The 16,928-nt window shown below is 41.3% G+C and overlaps 1 protein-coding gene across 1 annotated transcript in view; it reads left to right on the top strand.

Annotated features, from left to right (window-relative positions):
- The window catches only part of LOC140647665 (chloride channel protein C-like), a 104,128-nt gene that overhangs the window by 28,451 nt on the left and 58,749 nt on the right, over positions 1-16,928 (top strand). Inside the window, exon 12 of the mRNA XM_072852515.1 lies at positions 15,127-15,293. Within this exon, the coding sequence (XP_072708616.1) occupies positions 15,127-15,293 (167 nt within the window). The remainder of the gene's footprint in view (positions 1-15,126; positions 15,294-16,928) is intronic.

Below are 16,928 nucleotides of genomic sequence, written 5' to 3'. Positions count from 1 at the left end.
TAGGAAACTCCGTTGAAAAGGCACTAGAAAAATGAGGATTGCATTGCAATGTGTTCTGAATTCCCCTAGGTGTCATGTTATAACTCTTCTGTGCCTCTCTGCAGAGGCAGATTGTGTTTCAATTCATGTTCATCCAAGATAAATAGCTGCATTGCTTGAGGAAATATTAATTTTTGAGGAGAAAAAAAGGTCTTGGACATTACAATGCAAAAACATAATTAAAAGGTTGTGCCCTCAAACCATAAAATGCACATATTTTTCCTATATTGTTTGATAGGTTCAAAAAGAATTGAGAATGTTTGCTTTGGCTTTTCACACAGCCTTCCATTTGGAAACAGTTATGAATGTGGGACTTGTAGCGAACAGGTTTGTAAGATGCTTTTCTTTTTTTTTCTCATGGCAGACCCCACAGGCATCTGCCCACCTCTTCTTTCTTGGCTGCCTCTCTCTACCCCCCATGCTGACACTTGACCCTCGTCCTCAGCTCTTTGCGGCAAACGGTAGATGTGGTGACATTTTCCTTGGCAAGCACAAGGACCAGCCTTATGACTTGCCTTCCCACAGCCTTCTGTCTCCCACGTCTTTTCAAGTGTCATGTGTCCTGAGCTTGCTGGCCTCAGGGTGCTCTAGATGTGGGAAGAGGAATAGCATCTTCCTACAGTGTGTTTTGTCTCTGGGTCATTCTGTATTTTTATCGTTCCTTTTGTATTTTTACCTCTCAGTAACACTGCCTTGCAAGGGTTAAAAGGAAAGGTGGCACTGGCCTAGCCTAGGATTAGTGCTCTTGTCCAGTGCTGGCGATGCCCCTGTGTGCAAGCTGAGAGAAGCTCGATTTACACCGATTTGGATCCTTTGTCCCCTGAGTTGTCTTTCTTTCTATTACACAGGGCGGAAAATAGCCCTGACTCTCTCTCCCCTTTCTTGCCTGTTCTGTTCAAACAGAGTTAAAGCAGTATATCAGTTTACTGGCCTAATTTATTTCTCCAAGAAATCTCTTCTGATGGATATGGGGAATGCAATTAATTCTGAAAAGGTTAAGACTCAAACCCCTCCTCTGAGTGTGAAACGCTGAAATATCAGGCTTTTGACAGATGTAGACTAAAGGAGAAAATAAGAGTATTCCTTAGGATTTGGAAGGGAGAATGCAATGTCGTTATATAAACCAAAGGGGGATCTCTGTAGGGGATTAAATCGCCTAAGGTCTGTCCTTGAGTCTCTTGCTAATGGTGGGTGTGGCTGCTGTGAATGAGTGGCTTGTGCTGATGGGCATGATGTTGGTACTGAAATAAAATGACCATCTGATGAAGGTTCAGAGCATCATGAAAAGTTGCTTGTTGATGTCTGTCTGAGTCTGCAATACGGCAGAAATAACAAGCTGTATGTAAAATCATCTGGTTCATAAGACAGTATTGAAGGCTCAGCGATGAGGTTTGTTTGTGCTGTCTGCTCTCTGATGCCTACACCAAGACAGGCACACTGGCAGAGCACTGTATATAATAAACTACACTGCTGTAAGTGACCACTGTCCTATAGTTAGGAAATTTGGTATATTTGTTATACACACTCCATTAAGAAATGAAAATGAACATTTATTTTTTGCATAATTTGGATACCTCAGTTGTAATATATACTTCTGACATGCTTCACAGCAGTGTTACAGGTCATCTTGAATAAGTGCAATAAAATAACTGTATCAGCAGGTAGTAACAGTTAAACCCTAACCTCTCCCCTCTCTCTGTATTTCTTCAGTACTTCTAATTTAGGCAAAATGTGCTTACCTCAGATTATAGGCAGGATGTATTGTTGCATATTCCGTGGCTACCCTTCTCACTTCTGCTGAGAGAGCGACTCTCAAGAAGCTTTCCTTTCACAAGAAATTTAAGTAGAGTATCAGCTGTGGGCACTTACCATAGATATGACAGACACATCTTGTTTTACAGATGTGATGTAAGAATACAGCACAACCACCCAGTCCAACTAACTAGGGGGAGGTTATAAGAAGAGCAGAATGGTGATATAAGATGTTAGAAAAATAAGCACAAGACTTGTAAAATACACGTAAAATCTGCCTGGTATCCAGTGCAAGTTTTTCACAAGAGAGCTGTGTTGCTCAGTGGTTATAGCACGCAAGATGTTGCGTTTTGAACCATTTGCAGTAACAATGATGCAAGCAGGAAGCATGGCTTTGAAAATGCTAAACCAAATATAAATTCTGAATCTTTCCTTGTTGAGTGGAGGTATCAGATAATATCGCATACCTGGTGCTTGAAGACCAAACAGTGAAAGCAAACCTGGCTGCTCATGGCATTGCTTGTCTGTGTTGCTGCCAAGGAGACCATCAGGGGGCCAGGAATTCTCATTGATTTAAATAAAATTTCTCCTGAGTGAGGCCTGATCTAATGGATGACAGCTCTATTCTACAGGCAAAGATGGATAAACTGTACATTAACTGGGCAACAAAATTGTGATATATATTGTGCTTGGATTAAATGTAGATGTTAATGGGCGTAAATTCTAGGATTTCTTCTTGTCTGATGGGATGCCAGAAAAAGTCTGTATAGCTGTGTCTTTCAACATGCTGGGAGTAGTTGGATTGTGTTATTTTCCACTTCAGCTTCCTCCTCTGTGGTGATAGAGAGCCACGGCCTGGATTGCCAGCAGCCGTGGTTGGGTCTTGGTTGGTACCCGGATATACCTTGTAGCATTTCTGTGAATTTACCCTGCTCACCTCTGCAAATCATTAATACTGTGCTCTTTTGAGTGATTTTTGGGGGCATATAATTAACTTTCGTGCTGCTTTTCTTTTTTTTTTATTTTTTCTTTTTTTTGGGGGGGGATGGGGAAGATCTTAAAAAGTTTAGAAGCAGAGAGAGTGTTTTAGTAGAAACGCTGGGCTGCCTGGTGAACTGCTTTTCCTGTGATGTTTTGCACATCTGTCAGAACATGAACGGCGTTTCCTCAGTTTTCAGTTCCAGCCTGCCTGCTGCCCCCCGTTACCTGTTGCTGTTCTACTTGGCTGCTAGCAGGGCAAGGTCTCCCTGAGAAGGGAAGGAGGATGGCTCTAGTGGTGCACGTGCTCCTTGTCATGCGAAACAGCAGAGTCCGTTTGCCTTGGGCAGCGTCCACCTCCATTTGGGTGGGGGCTGTTCCTGCCACCTGGGCCTCCTGCTTTCCCCTCTTCCCTTCTGCTCCTTGAGCTGGAAAGTAAGGATGGAAGCAGCTCATGGTAGGAACTGGTTGTCTTATTTGGCCATTCGCTGGGGTTTGTCCCACTCTGGATTATGAGTGCCTGGGACTGTTGTGTAGGCAATGAGGAGAGCCTGCAAAGGGAGCTGGATGTTACTCAAAGAGGTGCTCCTGCAGAGCTGGCAGGACTTAGAGGTGCAAAGGGTCTTCAGTGCAAACTGTGCCTTATGTGAGACTTGTTCATGTACTTGCGGTCTTCTTGGATCTTGCTCTAGTAAGAGAAGGGAACAATAAAAATACCCTTTGAACAGCTGACTTTAAAACACCAGCTACAGTGCAGGTGCCTTTCTGTAATGCATAGTTTCCACCTAGTTTGTCTTACTTTTTTTTGGTAAATTATTAAATGCACAAGATGAGTGCTGGCACAAAGCTGGGCTTGTGTACCAGTGCCCCTATGTTCTTCCCGAATGGAGGAGCAGCTGAGCCCGAAGCGACGGGGTTCAAGATCTGTGGCACTGTCGTGCTGTGGGCTTCAGAAAATGGAGGCTATTGGATTTTGGTCCATGACAGCTCTTCAGGGCAGGTCTTATGGCATGAGTAACTACAGGAAGCAGGTTCTTTTGCAAGATGTCAAATTAAATTATTTAATTGGTCCTTCTGGTCTTAAAAGAAACCAGTCTTGTTTTTGGCACCTAAAATGTGGTGTAACATCTGACTAGTTGAAGAGAAAGGACTTGTAATGCCATCCAAATTGCGATCCTTTCCTTGATAAGGATCATAGTTTGCTGAGGTGTGAGGAGAAAACTTCTCTGAGTGCTGAGTATGCTTTTGGCATACCAGCAAGCAGGAGAACAGGCTGATTTGAAATACATTAATTTCTTGTTCACGTGAAAAATCTTATGGTCAAATAACTTCAATATGACCTTATGGTCAAATACAGCAAAATGTTCTTCAGTGCCTAGCTTTGTGGTGGGAGTGACTATAAACATGGAAGTCTGCAATAGCTTGTTTTTTCAGCACCACCCTGGTTAGAATGATTTCAAAAAATTCCCTTCTACTCTATTTTTGACTGAAAATGAAGCCTTCAGATTTGTTTTTACAAAAACCTTGGACACGTCATCAAAAAGCTGAACATCTGAAAAACAGAAATAAAGAAAAAAAATTTAAAATATCTTGCTATAAGCTTTATTGTTTCATGTTAGCATTTTTTCTGTAAGGAATGAAATATTTCCCATGAAACACCAAAGAGACTTTCTTGGTATGTTCGAGGAAGGAGGGGGCAATACATGGTGCATCGTGGGAGACGTAGTTTAATCTGAGAGGCCAAACCGAATCCAAGCTTAAAATTCTCAAGAGATGCCAAAATAGCTTTCCAAATGAAAGCTTTTTGGGTTTTAACCTAAAAAATACTGCTCTATAGGGATGATAAACAATTTGTCAAGTCACTGGAACATTCCATAAAAAATGGATGCTTTTAGGGAAAAATGAAAGAAAACCCTTTTTCTTTCTGGATGGTGGCCTTGTGAACCCGGCCCAAGAAAGTCAGAACAAGTCCCCTCTGATTCATTCATCATCTGGAAAGAAGAACTGCAACTATGGGACAGTTGGTTAGTTTGTAGGTAATTCACAAATTAGAAGAGAATCCAGCTTTATCTCTAATATAGCTGTTTCAGCTTTGGCACCAGGTTTTTATCAGTAAAATAAACAGACATGACTGAATTGTACATGGATTCAATTGGCATTGAACTTTTAGAAAGTTCAGTTGTGCATCTGAAATATTGAAATTGAGACTGCATCTCTGTTTTAAATACACACATTGGAAATGAAGTTGTAATGCGAGAAGATAACATTTTTATATAGTCATTTTTCTGGCTCTAGCTTTCAGTAGCTTTAAAGGTATTTTATAAATAAAGCTATCTAGTGTATTACAACATACAATTGTACATTTGGGACATGTAATACAAACCTTAATGAAAGTTCATGAGAATTTAATGTGCAGAAGTTATTTTTAATTCACAGTATCTTATCTGTTTTTAATTTTTTTCAAATTACAAAATGCAATTGGGCTGTCTTATGTACTAATTCTTTGCCAAATTTAATTTGTTTCCAAATTAAAGACATTTTTCAGTCACATTGTCATGAAAAGCATCTGAAACCATTAAGTTTTGTTATATTTTTAACTTTAAAACCTTCAGAATGTTGCCAATAGTGTTTTTTCCAAATTTTGAGAAAATGATTTATCTCTGGGACAAAAGCTACCACAATAAGCCTATCTCTTTTTTTTTTCCAGCCTGAGGGGTTTATCGTCATCTTGACTTAAAAACCCCATGTAACTGGGTGCTCTAATGAATGGGGGCTCGGGGCCAGAAATCCCTGTTTGATTATTGGACCCAGCTGAAACAGGAGCAAGTGGTTGCACAACCCAGCAGCTGCTGGGCTGAACACGGTCTGTCGGTGGGAAGGAGGTTCCTACTGTAGATCCTGAGAGATGCAAATCCCTAAGGAGGAGCATGGCCTCCCTGCTGCTCGGGATGGGCAGAACAAAGTGTTTTGTTGTCGCAGTTTCAACGTTTTCCCTGGTTTTTTGGAAGAGGAATAAGACTGGGTCCAGGACACACATGGTGGTGGCGGTGAACGCTGGTGAACGGTGTGCTGCGGTCGTGAGCAAGACTGAATGGAGGTGGGCACCGAGGAGAAGCCGTGAAAGCATGTGGAAAAGTAAAACCACTGCATAAAAGACGAGTATAAATGGTAGCCAATGGGACCTGTCCTAATGACGGCTCCTCTCTCATTTTGAAATGTGAGCGTGATGATGGAAAAACTCTTGAGAGCCTGATGGCTGTGTCTCAGAGAAGCTGGCAGAACCAGACCTGAGTTGCTTTCCTGCATCTCTTAAAAAAACCAAACCAACAATGCCCCAAACTGGCAGTGGCCACCCTGGTTGTTGTCCACTGGTCAGTTATGCAGCAGCAGCAGACTTCTGCCATTGCTGGTGCAACTTGTGAAACAGCAGTGCCTGGCTTTAGAAAGGACAAAGTTGCACGGCTGTGGAGAGAGCTGGAGTGGAGTTATCTGGTGCTTCAGATCATATAGCATGAAGACTGACCTGAGGTTACTCTGGTCATACCGCTCCCATCTCACGCTCTTCCTCAGCCTGAGCCTTGTTCAAAGATAAGAGAATTTATTTAGAAGGCTTGAGTCATACTTTCCCCTTTCTCCTCCTTGTTTAGCAGACTGTATGCAATACTTGGGAGGGAACAGACAAAGACAAGGGAAAGAACTGACTGTAAAAAACGAATACATCCTCCCGGCGCACTTTGGCAGCACAGACCTTGGGAGATCTCTGATCGTGCCTTCCTCTGACTTGCTCAAGATGGACGGGTGTGAAAGGGACATTGGGCTCCTGGGGCAAACAGAGCCCAGTGCTCTGGACAGAAAATGATAAGAAGCACACAGCTGCCTGTCGGGAGAGCCGTTCCTGTGTGAGAAAGTAGTAGAGGCTCATGAAAGGTCATGTCAGCATCTGTCATGCTACCTTGGTGAAGATGAGAGAAGATTTTGACCCTTGCTTTAGAATGTGTACGCATGTACGTGCTCTGTATCAGGGAGCATTTTTTACACTGCTGGTTAATAAGGCACGTACTATGGAGTCCTTACCAGCAGGGCAGGAAGGCGTATGTGCCTGCTCAACAGTCAGGTTCAAATTCTTCTCTCCTTAGATGCTTAAAAATAGTTCGGAACAGTTACTCCAGCAGGGTTACTCAATACTGAATTTAGCTTTGGCCAGGATTCTCTGCACGGCCACAGTCTTCGTTTTAACTCCCCGGGAGAGAATGCCACATGGCTGATTTTCCACCTGATTTTGGTGGGGAAAGGAAGATCATCTTTTGCAGAAGCTGGGACAAATGTGTAGTATTCAATATTTTTCACATCATGTTTCCTTCAAAGCAGGCAGAGGAAGTGCTTAATTATTTGGAAACTCATTTGGCAGGTTCTTCCCAGTGCTAGGCTGTTTAATGCATCAGCCTGTCACACTTAAATACTTTAGGGCTCACTTAACGTTTTTGATTACACCTGAGATTGTTCACAGAAGTTGTTTTGACAGGGCCTAATTTTCTGTTACTAAGCTGCCTGATTTTTTTCTAATGAAGAGTTTAAACCGTAGTCAAAACAATTTTTCAAAATCTCCAGGCCTACAGTTATTCCTAACAGGGTAAGCATTCGCTCTGCTCACCGTGCCTGTCAGGAGGAGCCCGGTGTATTTGAATGGTATATTTAATGTTATTTCAGAACCTGATTGCAAGTGGTGTCACCTTTTTATAAAGAAGGGGAGATGCAGAGTAGTGTTGTACTGATCGTAGTCTTATTCAAATTAATCCCAAAATAATTGGGGTAACAATGCATAATCAGCAAACTGTTAAATACATTAAGTCCTACTATTTTCTGTTGAATTTGCTCCAACTAGGGGAAGAGCACTGTGTGTTTTTTGGCAGTAGCTTGTCTGGAAAATGAAATAAGTGAAATTGTACTCTCATGGAGAAGGGGATGGGGGACAGTTTCAAGACCTCGGATTTCGTAATGCACTTCTTTGAGAAACTGGAGGCTCAGTGAATGAATACCTATGCTCATTTTGAGAACAACAAGCTTTTGTAAGTTTTCTGTTCTGATATTTAAGGTCTAATTTCCTACTGAATTTAAATCTGAAATGAAGTTTGCAGCCTGTGGCGTAGGGCGTTTATCAAAAAGGCTCAGTAAATCCACTGTCCAGTCTGCAGCTGTCTGTAGTCGTGGGGCTCTTTCTTCTCCAGCCTTTTATAGACCTCAGGAGCTGGGGCCATAAGAATTGTGGCATTCTGGAGATGTTGGTTTTAGCATCACTTAAATATGCCAGAGATGCATTGCAGTTGTCTATCTTATTTTAAAAAAATGCTAATGAATCATAATTTAAAAAATTCTGTGATACTGTGGGCTAAAAAAGGACAAGGTTGCTTAGCTGGCTTAGCATACAGTACAATGCTTGTTTTGAACAGATTTAACATGTGAGCCTGCTGAATGTTTAGGCATATTCAGCAACACACATACACAATGCTGCTATTTTTATTAATAGAAGGTTCACTTGACACAACACGCACCAGTGTTACCTTCCTGAGACACAAATTTAGACAGCTTTGAAACCTCCTTTCAGGGTTTGGTGTCTGCTATGTACATAAGATAAAGAGCCAGATTACAAAAAAATCACTGATAGATACCTTTCCAGGGGATCTTGGCAAGAGTCACTGCTATCACCTATACTGTTTCCGGTATCACTTGCATCCATTGCCACAACCTGTCAAAACAGGTGTATTTATAGGCCTTGAGGGACTGAAACGAGAAATCAAACATTTGCATAGCATCTTCCATCCAAGTTCCCAAGGTCTGAGGCTCAAAGGTTTTTCATATGTTTCCGAGGATTACTTAGCTGTGCTGGGTATTTCTATGTTCTCTTTAGCAATCTCCTGCTGCTGTACTAGGTCTTGGAATTAGAAAATATTGTTCTCTCTTCTAACAAGGAAATCATCAACAAAAATGCTGGTTGGCTTCAGAAAAACTCACACAAATATTTAAATCCACATCAGAGAAAACTGGGATGAGATTTCACTCAACATTATGAATTAAGGTAAATTAAGAAGCAGTGCACGAGTGTGATTAATTAGAACTACTTTGCTTAAAGAGAAAAAGTACGCGCCCTGTGCTAAGATATTTATTCATGCTCTGTCTTGGCAGTAATTAAGCTCTAGGGTGCTAGAGGCTGCCTGCTCCTCGTAATGGCCTGGAATAGTTAATGGGGTTGAGTTCTGGAAGAGGAAGAATCCCACTAATTGTGCAATCCTCCTGCACTGGGGTTTGGCAGGACATCCTCACAGTGAACCTACGCTGGGTGTGCCGCCCTTTGTAGACTGTGATGCACAGCTTTGTGTGCCTGAGGCTGCAAGAATAATCATTTTCAGCACTGTGAGGGAACTTGAATGCATAACTTTTCGGGGCTAGCATGACAATCGTGTCTTTTTAGGAGATTTATGTTTACTGTATTGCAGCATCCCACTCTTCCAAAAATTTCCAGCAGTGATGGTGATGAGTGATAAGGAGGTACAGTAAAGCGAGTTGAGTTAATGGATGTAGTCCTAGGACAATAAAGGATTTCTTTAAAGGTGAAGTGCACAGGAAAGGAGTATTTTTCACTTAGTTTTAAAGAGAGAGATTAATGGAAGTTCAGGGAGGGGGTATTCAGCTGGATCAATATGTGAAGAAGGTGCCTCTTTTGGCATAATCCCAGATGAAAATAGCAGACCATGATAACGGCATTTAAATTCATAGTTTGTCACGACATTATTAAGTGGGAAGTAAAGTGACTCAAGTGTTCAACGCGCAGGTTGCTAAGGGCCAGCAGATCATAATCCAGAGATTAAAGAAAGTGAAATGCAGATCTGCATTGTTTATGAAATGGCTGTGACAATACAAATAACTTAATCCTGGGAGACGTTATTTCTATAAACTCCTATTCTCAAGAAAGCTGCATGAACAGCTCTTTTACTGCTGTGAATAGGGAATTGTTCTCTCCTTCCCTTCTTTATGTCAAGCAATCAGCTTGCAACCTTGTTGGTATTTGCTCCAAGAAAAAAATGATCAAAAGTTTTCTGCTGGCTACAAGCCCTCCACCCTTTGGAAATGTTCTGTTGACCGTGAATAATTTTTTCTTGGTGTCTTTAATCAATAGTAGCAAAAATTTCAAATGAGAGAAGTTCTGGTTGTATGTGAGAGAAATGAAAAGTGCTTTCCTGGGGGAGCGTGTACTCTTCCACAAAATCTGGTGGCATGGAGACCGGGAAACTGTGCCCAGAGCTGGTGTTTTGTGCCAGCTGCAGCTTCAACTCCAAAAACCATTGGATTTGGCTGGTAGTACCAAGACTTCATGTCCCTTGCCATCCACCCCCCTTTTAAACTCGCTCTCAGACATATTGTCTTGTACCTTTGTCCAGCAGCTGCTTGTTTTTTCCCAAATATTTTCCAAATTCCAGGCCTTTCAGTTAAATGTGTGTAACCTTGTGAAGAATGACAAAAGTATTTATTTTGGAGAGTTTGCTTCTGCCGAGGATGATGATCTTGATATCATGGGAAGGAAGAGGATTTTTGTCTTTGTTTGTTCAGTTTGCCAGGCAGCTCTTCTGTTTGAACAAATCTTGAAAAATGAATTTGACTACAAAATTTTTTTTTTTTTTTCCTTTTGGATAGGCCCTCTCTTCTGCGTTTGTCATTGTAGGCTTCAAGTAGCAAGAGAGCTCTCTTGCTAAGTGGGTTTTCAGTAGAAGAAAGAAAATTGATTTGCACTATGTAGCTGGCTGATGATCTTTTCTTTCACATTATTGGAAATATCAAGGGTTCAGGGAATAATCACTGTATCAGCAGCCTTGTGTCTAACGAGGTTGTTTGGACTCTGTTCTCTGAGCTGGAGTAAAACCTTTGAAACATGTTAACCACAATTTGATTGAAAAGTGGGGGAGGGTTTTTAACAGTGAGCTGTAAGTAAACTGCATCTTTTTGAATTTCCTGGGCAGCTGCCTTTCTCCCTTTGATGTACCGTGCCTGGTGATGCTGTTAATGAAATGCATAATTATGTGTTATATAATAAAACAGAGCTAACGTGAAGGTGCCTAATAGATTATAATGATGTGGAGGCCTGAGAAACTCAGGACCATGGGGGTTGTTGAAAAGTGCCTCCGGTGACAAAGAAGATATTTAAAGAGGTTTGAATAACTGTGCTAATAAATTAATTGTGGTCTGTGTGCATGTGTGTGTAAACGACATTTTTCAAGATTTTGTATATAGAGAGAATATTGAAAAAAATAGGTGCAATTTACTAGGCTGCTGATGTATGAAGTGTCAGCACCGAGTGCTTCCAGCGCCTATTAGCACTGCTAGCTTTGCATAGACGGGTGCCCTAGGCAAAGACATTTTTGGCACAGCCTGCTGCACCCGTAGGATCAAAAGGAAAAAAAAAATCTGGCAATATGCACACGGAGTAAATTGCATCCTAAAGAGCAGCCCCTAAAATGCAGGCTTGGAATGAATATCAATAAATGAAACATCGCGTTTAATGGCCGAAGAGTTGTAGGTGTTTGGTGGCTGCCCGCAACGTCCCCCCTTCCTTTCTCTGCTTTTGTCACATTTATTTTATCTCTCCCTCTTTAATACTCTGTATAATTTGTTCCTTTCTTAGATTCTTTAGGAACTGGTTTGAACAGACAGGTATTTTTAAAGGGGAGGCTGCATAACCTTCCAGCCCTGGACCACCTGGGCTCCTAATGGTGCTGGGCTGTGGCTGGGCTTGCTTGGCTGCTGTTCTGGGCTTACAAGGGCCTGTCTGCTGGGAGAATTAGTATGCAGGGAGCTCCAGTGTGAATTTACAGCCTGCTAGTTACTTGGCACTAATTCCCTGGGTGGATGCTTCTAGTACTTAGTACGAGCGCTTTTGTGCAGGTTAGCTTTAAGAGTGCTTTCATGGGAGTTAGGCGGGCTCCTTTTTGAAGGTGAAGTATGTTGTTTTTCACTTCCCAAGCACCAAGGGTACCCAAATGGGCAGTTAGTGCGGAGTAGCTAATATGCAGTAAATTCACACCCAAGCTCACCGAGCGCTAACTTCCTCATGCAGCCAAGTCCCGAGGCTCTGCACTTTGTCTCATTCAGCAGGGAGCAGATGGTCCTTCTCTAAACAGGGAATACTAATAAAGCTTTATGAAGAGCACATATATGTGTGTGTGTAGGTTTGTGTGTGTCCATATGCTTATATGAGATGACTTGAATCTATCACAGTTCTTGGATTAACTTGTGCTTCCTTGATTTTTATCAAGATACCCTAAGGAGAACTCTGCTGCTGCATTGCCATCAACCTTCTCATTAATGGACTGAGGTTTTAGCTACAGGTTTTGGGCAGGTTTTGATGAATTCTTCCTTCTTCTTCGGCACTAAGAGTGGCATACTTTTTCTTTTTCTTATACGAGTGACTGCATCTTTTGTGTGTGAATCTTTCTTTGTTGTGATTCCCTTCCCCAGCACTTCTTATTTGATCTCTGGAGTTTATTCTTGTATTTGATATGCTTTTATTGCTAATAAATGTTCTCCCACAACTTGAGAACCCCCAGTAAGAAGGAAATAAGGTTTTCTCTAGCTCTCCAAATACTTGGTCGTGAAATCAAGTCAATTTTTTGATAAAACTTTTGCTTTAGGCTAGGCTTCATAAATAACTTGATCTATACTTAGTGTACAGCTTCACCCTACCTTAAGGTCACATAATGGGTTAAATTTTCATGCAAAGTTTTCCTGAAATTCTATAAATGATTTTATCTGTTTTTCATGCTTCAAATAGATCATTGATTTCTAATTCATCTGCAGATTTGCTGTGTGTTTTTGCTCTAGTATTGCCTATTTCCAAGAAAATTTCATATCACAAAAATTGCCTCTCCAGTTTCCATCTGTAATGAGAACTCAGGACAACTGTATCAGCTCTATTTTGGCCAAAGTTTAAATTTACTTACATACAAAAGATATTGCTCAAAATGCTTTTAACATGTCTTTCTTTAATGACCTCAGCCATACTAACCTGCCAAAGATAAACAGCATTTCTGCTCGGCAGGCGTTAACTCTTGGAGGAAGCGAAGTCCGACGCTGAACCCAGAGGCATTTGCTCTGAGCATTCAATGCGCTGTTGTAGAGCAGAGCCACCCCCACCCCAGATCCCAGCACTCAGGAGAGCTGCAGGGCTGGGGAAAATCAACACAAGCCTCAGAGTTTCTCAATAGCAGATGTAAAATGCTGCTGAATGTTTGCGACAATAAAGGATGAGGTCCCGGGCCAGGCCAGCTTGCCTGTTCCTGCTCGAGAATGGGAGGGTAGGAGGAAGGGATAAAATGGGATGAAAAACAAGGAGGGGAGCCTGGAAAGCCAGGCTCTGGTTCTTGCTGGGTTTTGCTGTTCTGGAGATATTCTGTATAGTTTAAAGCAATCACTTGAGAGTGTTTTTTAGAGTTTGAGTTTCAAGAGTTTTTAAATTTAGAGTTTTAGAGTGCTTTTATAGCTTTTCAGAGTGTTTTTATATTAATTTTTAATGCTGGTTTTATTCCAGAAGAGTTCCCCATAGCAAGATACTTAAAAAAAAACCTTAAAAGGAATCCACAATAAAGGAGTCTCCATCTGTGTGAATGAGTTGCAGCAGATATGATGAAGCAATTCTTAAAATCCCACAGTTGCTGTTTTCCTTTCAACTGACGTGTTCCTGGTGTTTTAAAATAAAACAGTTGAATACTAGGTTTAAAGAGACATTCAAAGAATGCTGTGGTGTTATTAGAAATCCCTGGCTATGTCCAAGCAGAAAGGACAGTTGCGTGACCCGGTCGTACATGGCTGACCGTGCCATATGAGTCCCTTGTTGGGATATACTGCAAGTCATCCTGGATGTTATCTTTCCAATCCAGAACAGAGACAGAAGGAGGGTGGAAGTATAAGCCTGGATAAATTTGCTACAGCTTATCAGAGGGAAATATGTTTATTGGCATTCTTTAAATGTAGATTCTTGGAGTACTTAACAATCTCTAGCTAATGAGGTCTATTAAACGGCAATGTGCTGCAATTCACTTTGTCTGAATTGGAGAGAAGTTTCTGGGCAAAAGCCTCTTAGTGTTATGAGGAAAGTTTGCATATTTAATCCCAGGATAATTGCTAATGAATGTCCCTTTTTAATAGGATGCAATGGTAGGGGAAATAGTGGGAAGTGAAAGGAGATAGCAGTTTTTACTGAAAAGTCTGAGTAAGGTAGTGTAAAGAGAATATTTCTGTGCAGTCGTTTTCACCATGGAACATATTTGACTTTATTGTGAGTTGGGCATAAAGAGTATTAAGTGCATTGACATTACTCTTTACTTCGTGTATGAGGATTCACTGTGAATCCTTTATTCAAAGGCAGTGGTATTGGTGTGCTTTAAGTCACTGCCACCACAGCTGTTAGACATTTGCAGTAGCAGGTCAAGTGAACGCAGTCTACCCTTGTGCTGCAGTGAGCTGACAGTACTGTTATGGTGGCTGTGTCCAGCCGCAGAGGCAAAACCAACTGGCTGGAGGGGGATAAAGTGTTAAAACATGCTGCATACTTGGCCACTCATCTGACCATACCCTCACTACATAGGGAGAAAGTGCAAGTATACTTAGGAAAGATGTTTTAGGTGAGATACCATAGTTTGTGAATATGTTTCTCTACAACCAGCACTGCAGTGCCACATTCATAGATTTGTGATCATGGGGACACGAATTCCTGCACAATGCTTTGTTCTGCTGAACATTGTTCAGCATGGTAACTGTGTGATGTTCCTGCTGCTTGATCTCCTGAGCTGGACTCCTGTTGAAAGCTTCTTGTTCCCTTTTCTGGCATCCTTCAAGACAATGTTTGTACTTGTTCTGTCAGGAAGCAGCAGTATGGGAAAACAATTTTATATCTCCTGAGCTCAGCAAGAAAGAAAAAATATTTGGATTTGTTTGCATTTTTAAATATTTGTCACAATGCCAAGCTATTTTAAGCAATCTGGCTACTCCATCTCTACTTACCCTCCTCTCATACTTCAAAATTATCACAAGCCACCTGAAATATGGGAATCAGATGTGAGTTTTAATGTAAGTGCAGTGCTTCAAGCTGATAGGAACGGGAGGGGGAGCTGTCACTGCATCAGCCAAGACTCTGGTGGAAGTGTTGATTGATTACCTATCCCTGGGAAAGGAGGGGGAGTGCCCTTCCACTTTTAGCAGACTGAATTGCTTCCTGTTCCCTCGTGAAAGAAGTAGGTAGTCCTGTGCAACCATTGCCATCGTCTCCAGGTATATGAAAAAAATGGAAAGTCCTTTGTTCTGTTTTCTCCTTAGGTAGAGATCACAAATGATGTCCAGTCCTTGTTACTGATAATGCTGGCTGTCATGGTGGCCAAGATGGTTGGTGACTTATTCAACGCATCCCTGTACAGTTCCTTCCTGAAGCTGAAATGCATTCCCTACTTGGATGTGGAACCTTTTGTTCGTCACAGGAGAAAATGGTGAGGTCTCTTATGTTGCTGATCTGTAAGTTTCCTGTGTCATGGTCTGCATGGAGATGGTGTGGGTTCTCTGAGACCTGGAGCTTGGAGGGACAAAGGAGTAAAAGGAGACCCTGATCCCTAACAATGTCCCCACAGTGTGATGTGCTGTACAAATAGAACAAAAGAGACTCCCTTTCTCTTCAGGTTTAAGGTAGGATCTGAATTACCACTGTCACCAGAGTCCTGAGAGCAGTAAGTGCTCTATAATGCCCAGTTAGATGCTGCTTATTAGTGGTCCCATTGGTCCAGTGGAGAATCTAGTGGAGTTCACAGACAGTGTGACTCTGTTTCTTGTGAGCAGATACCATAGAGCAGAGGAACAACAGAGTATGTAGAGTCCCTTATGGTGGAGTTTGCCTTACCCGACTTCTGGATGACTAGCCTGGGCTTCGTGTGTGTTTGGTACCATAAGATGTACATTTTCAGGCAGCGATTCCTGCCATCGAAGGATAGCAATTTAAGGCAGGTAGGATGAATTGTCTTCTGGAAGTGCCTCCACTGACCATAGACTAAATGAATAGCTTGGAAAAAGGTTATGGTTTTTATTTGTTAACTTATGTTAATCCAACCTGTCCTGTGTATCTTCCAGTGTGTGAACCAGTATCCAAAACTTCAGTCTGTTCATGGGCATTTATAACCAGTAATAAGAACCATTGTCTCTCCTAAATGTAGGTGCTGGGTCTACATTTATCTATAGGTAGTGAGAACTCTCTACTATTGTCTTCTATAAAATAATTAGCAGAAATGCTGATTCTTTAAGATATTCTCTAGGAATGAATTAGGTAATGTGGTGAAGAAATAGAAGGAAAAATGAATCCATTTATTTACCATGGAAAGACTTTTTGTTTTCCTTAAGGCATATTTGGGTAGTATATATCCACAACCAAAGCTATTTGCAGGACACTTTAGCTGTCATTTCTCCCACTACTACTGGACAATCTCTTAGTTTCAAATGACCCTTTAGAAGAATAAAATATTGGTGACTCATTCTGCCTACACTTTATAACTTTCTTCCAAATGTAGCCATATCTGAAAGTTTTTAGCAGGCACATTGAATGCTGGGTATAATCTAACTGTATTTGACATGAGAGGAAAAAGAGCCAGCAATGTGGTAGGAGGAAATAAAAACAATCTGTGATATTATGGATGACTTCTATATGTACCATGGCAGATAAAACAGAGGGGAAGAAGTCATAAAGTTTCCCATGGTATTCCAGTTAGATGACAAGTCCATGGAAAGAATTATAGCTGCTTTCCTGGTTCAGAGTGAGGTCCTATTAGCTTGAAGGACAAATATATATATATTTTTATATATATAAAATTTCATTTCCCTCCCACTCCTTTCCCTTTCCTCTCCAGGAACATTAAAGGAAGATTCTGGGTAACTTTGTCACAGACTATACTGATACTCTAAAGCAAAATACATAGTATCACAACTTGGTAAAGATTTTATAGCTAGACACTTTACAGGCTGCCAAGTTTTAGTCTAAATCCTCTTAGACATAGTCTGAATAGGCTGATACACATCTGAACTGGCAGATGTAGTTGCTAAGCTGCTCTGCTATCTTTTCAATGATATTTGAAAAGTCTTGG

This window comes from Ciconia boyciana, chromosome 2 (genome assembly GCF_034638445.1).
Source record: "Ciconia boyciana chromosome 2, ASM3463844v1, whole genome shotgun sequence".
NCBI classification, from domain to species: Eukaryota; Metazoa; Chordata; class Aves; order Ciconiiformes; family Ciconiidae; genus Ciconia; species Ciconia boyciana.
This window is presented reverse-complemented; position numbering and strand designations above follow the sequence as displayed.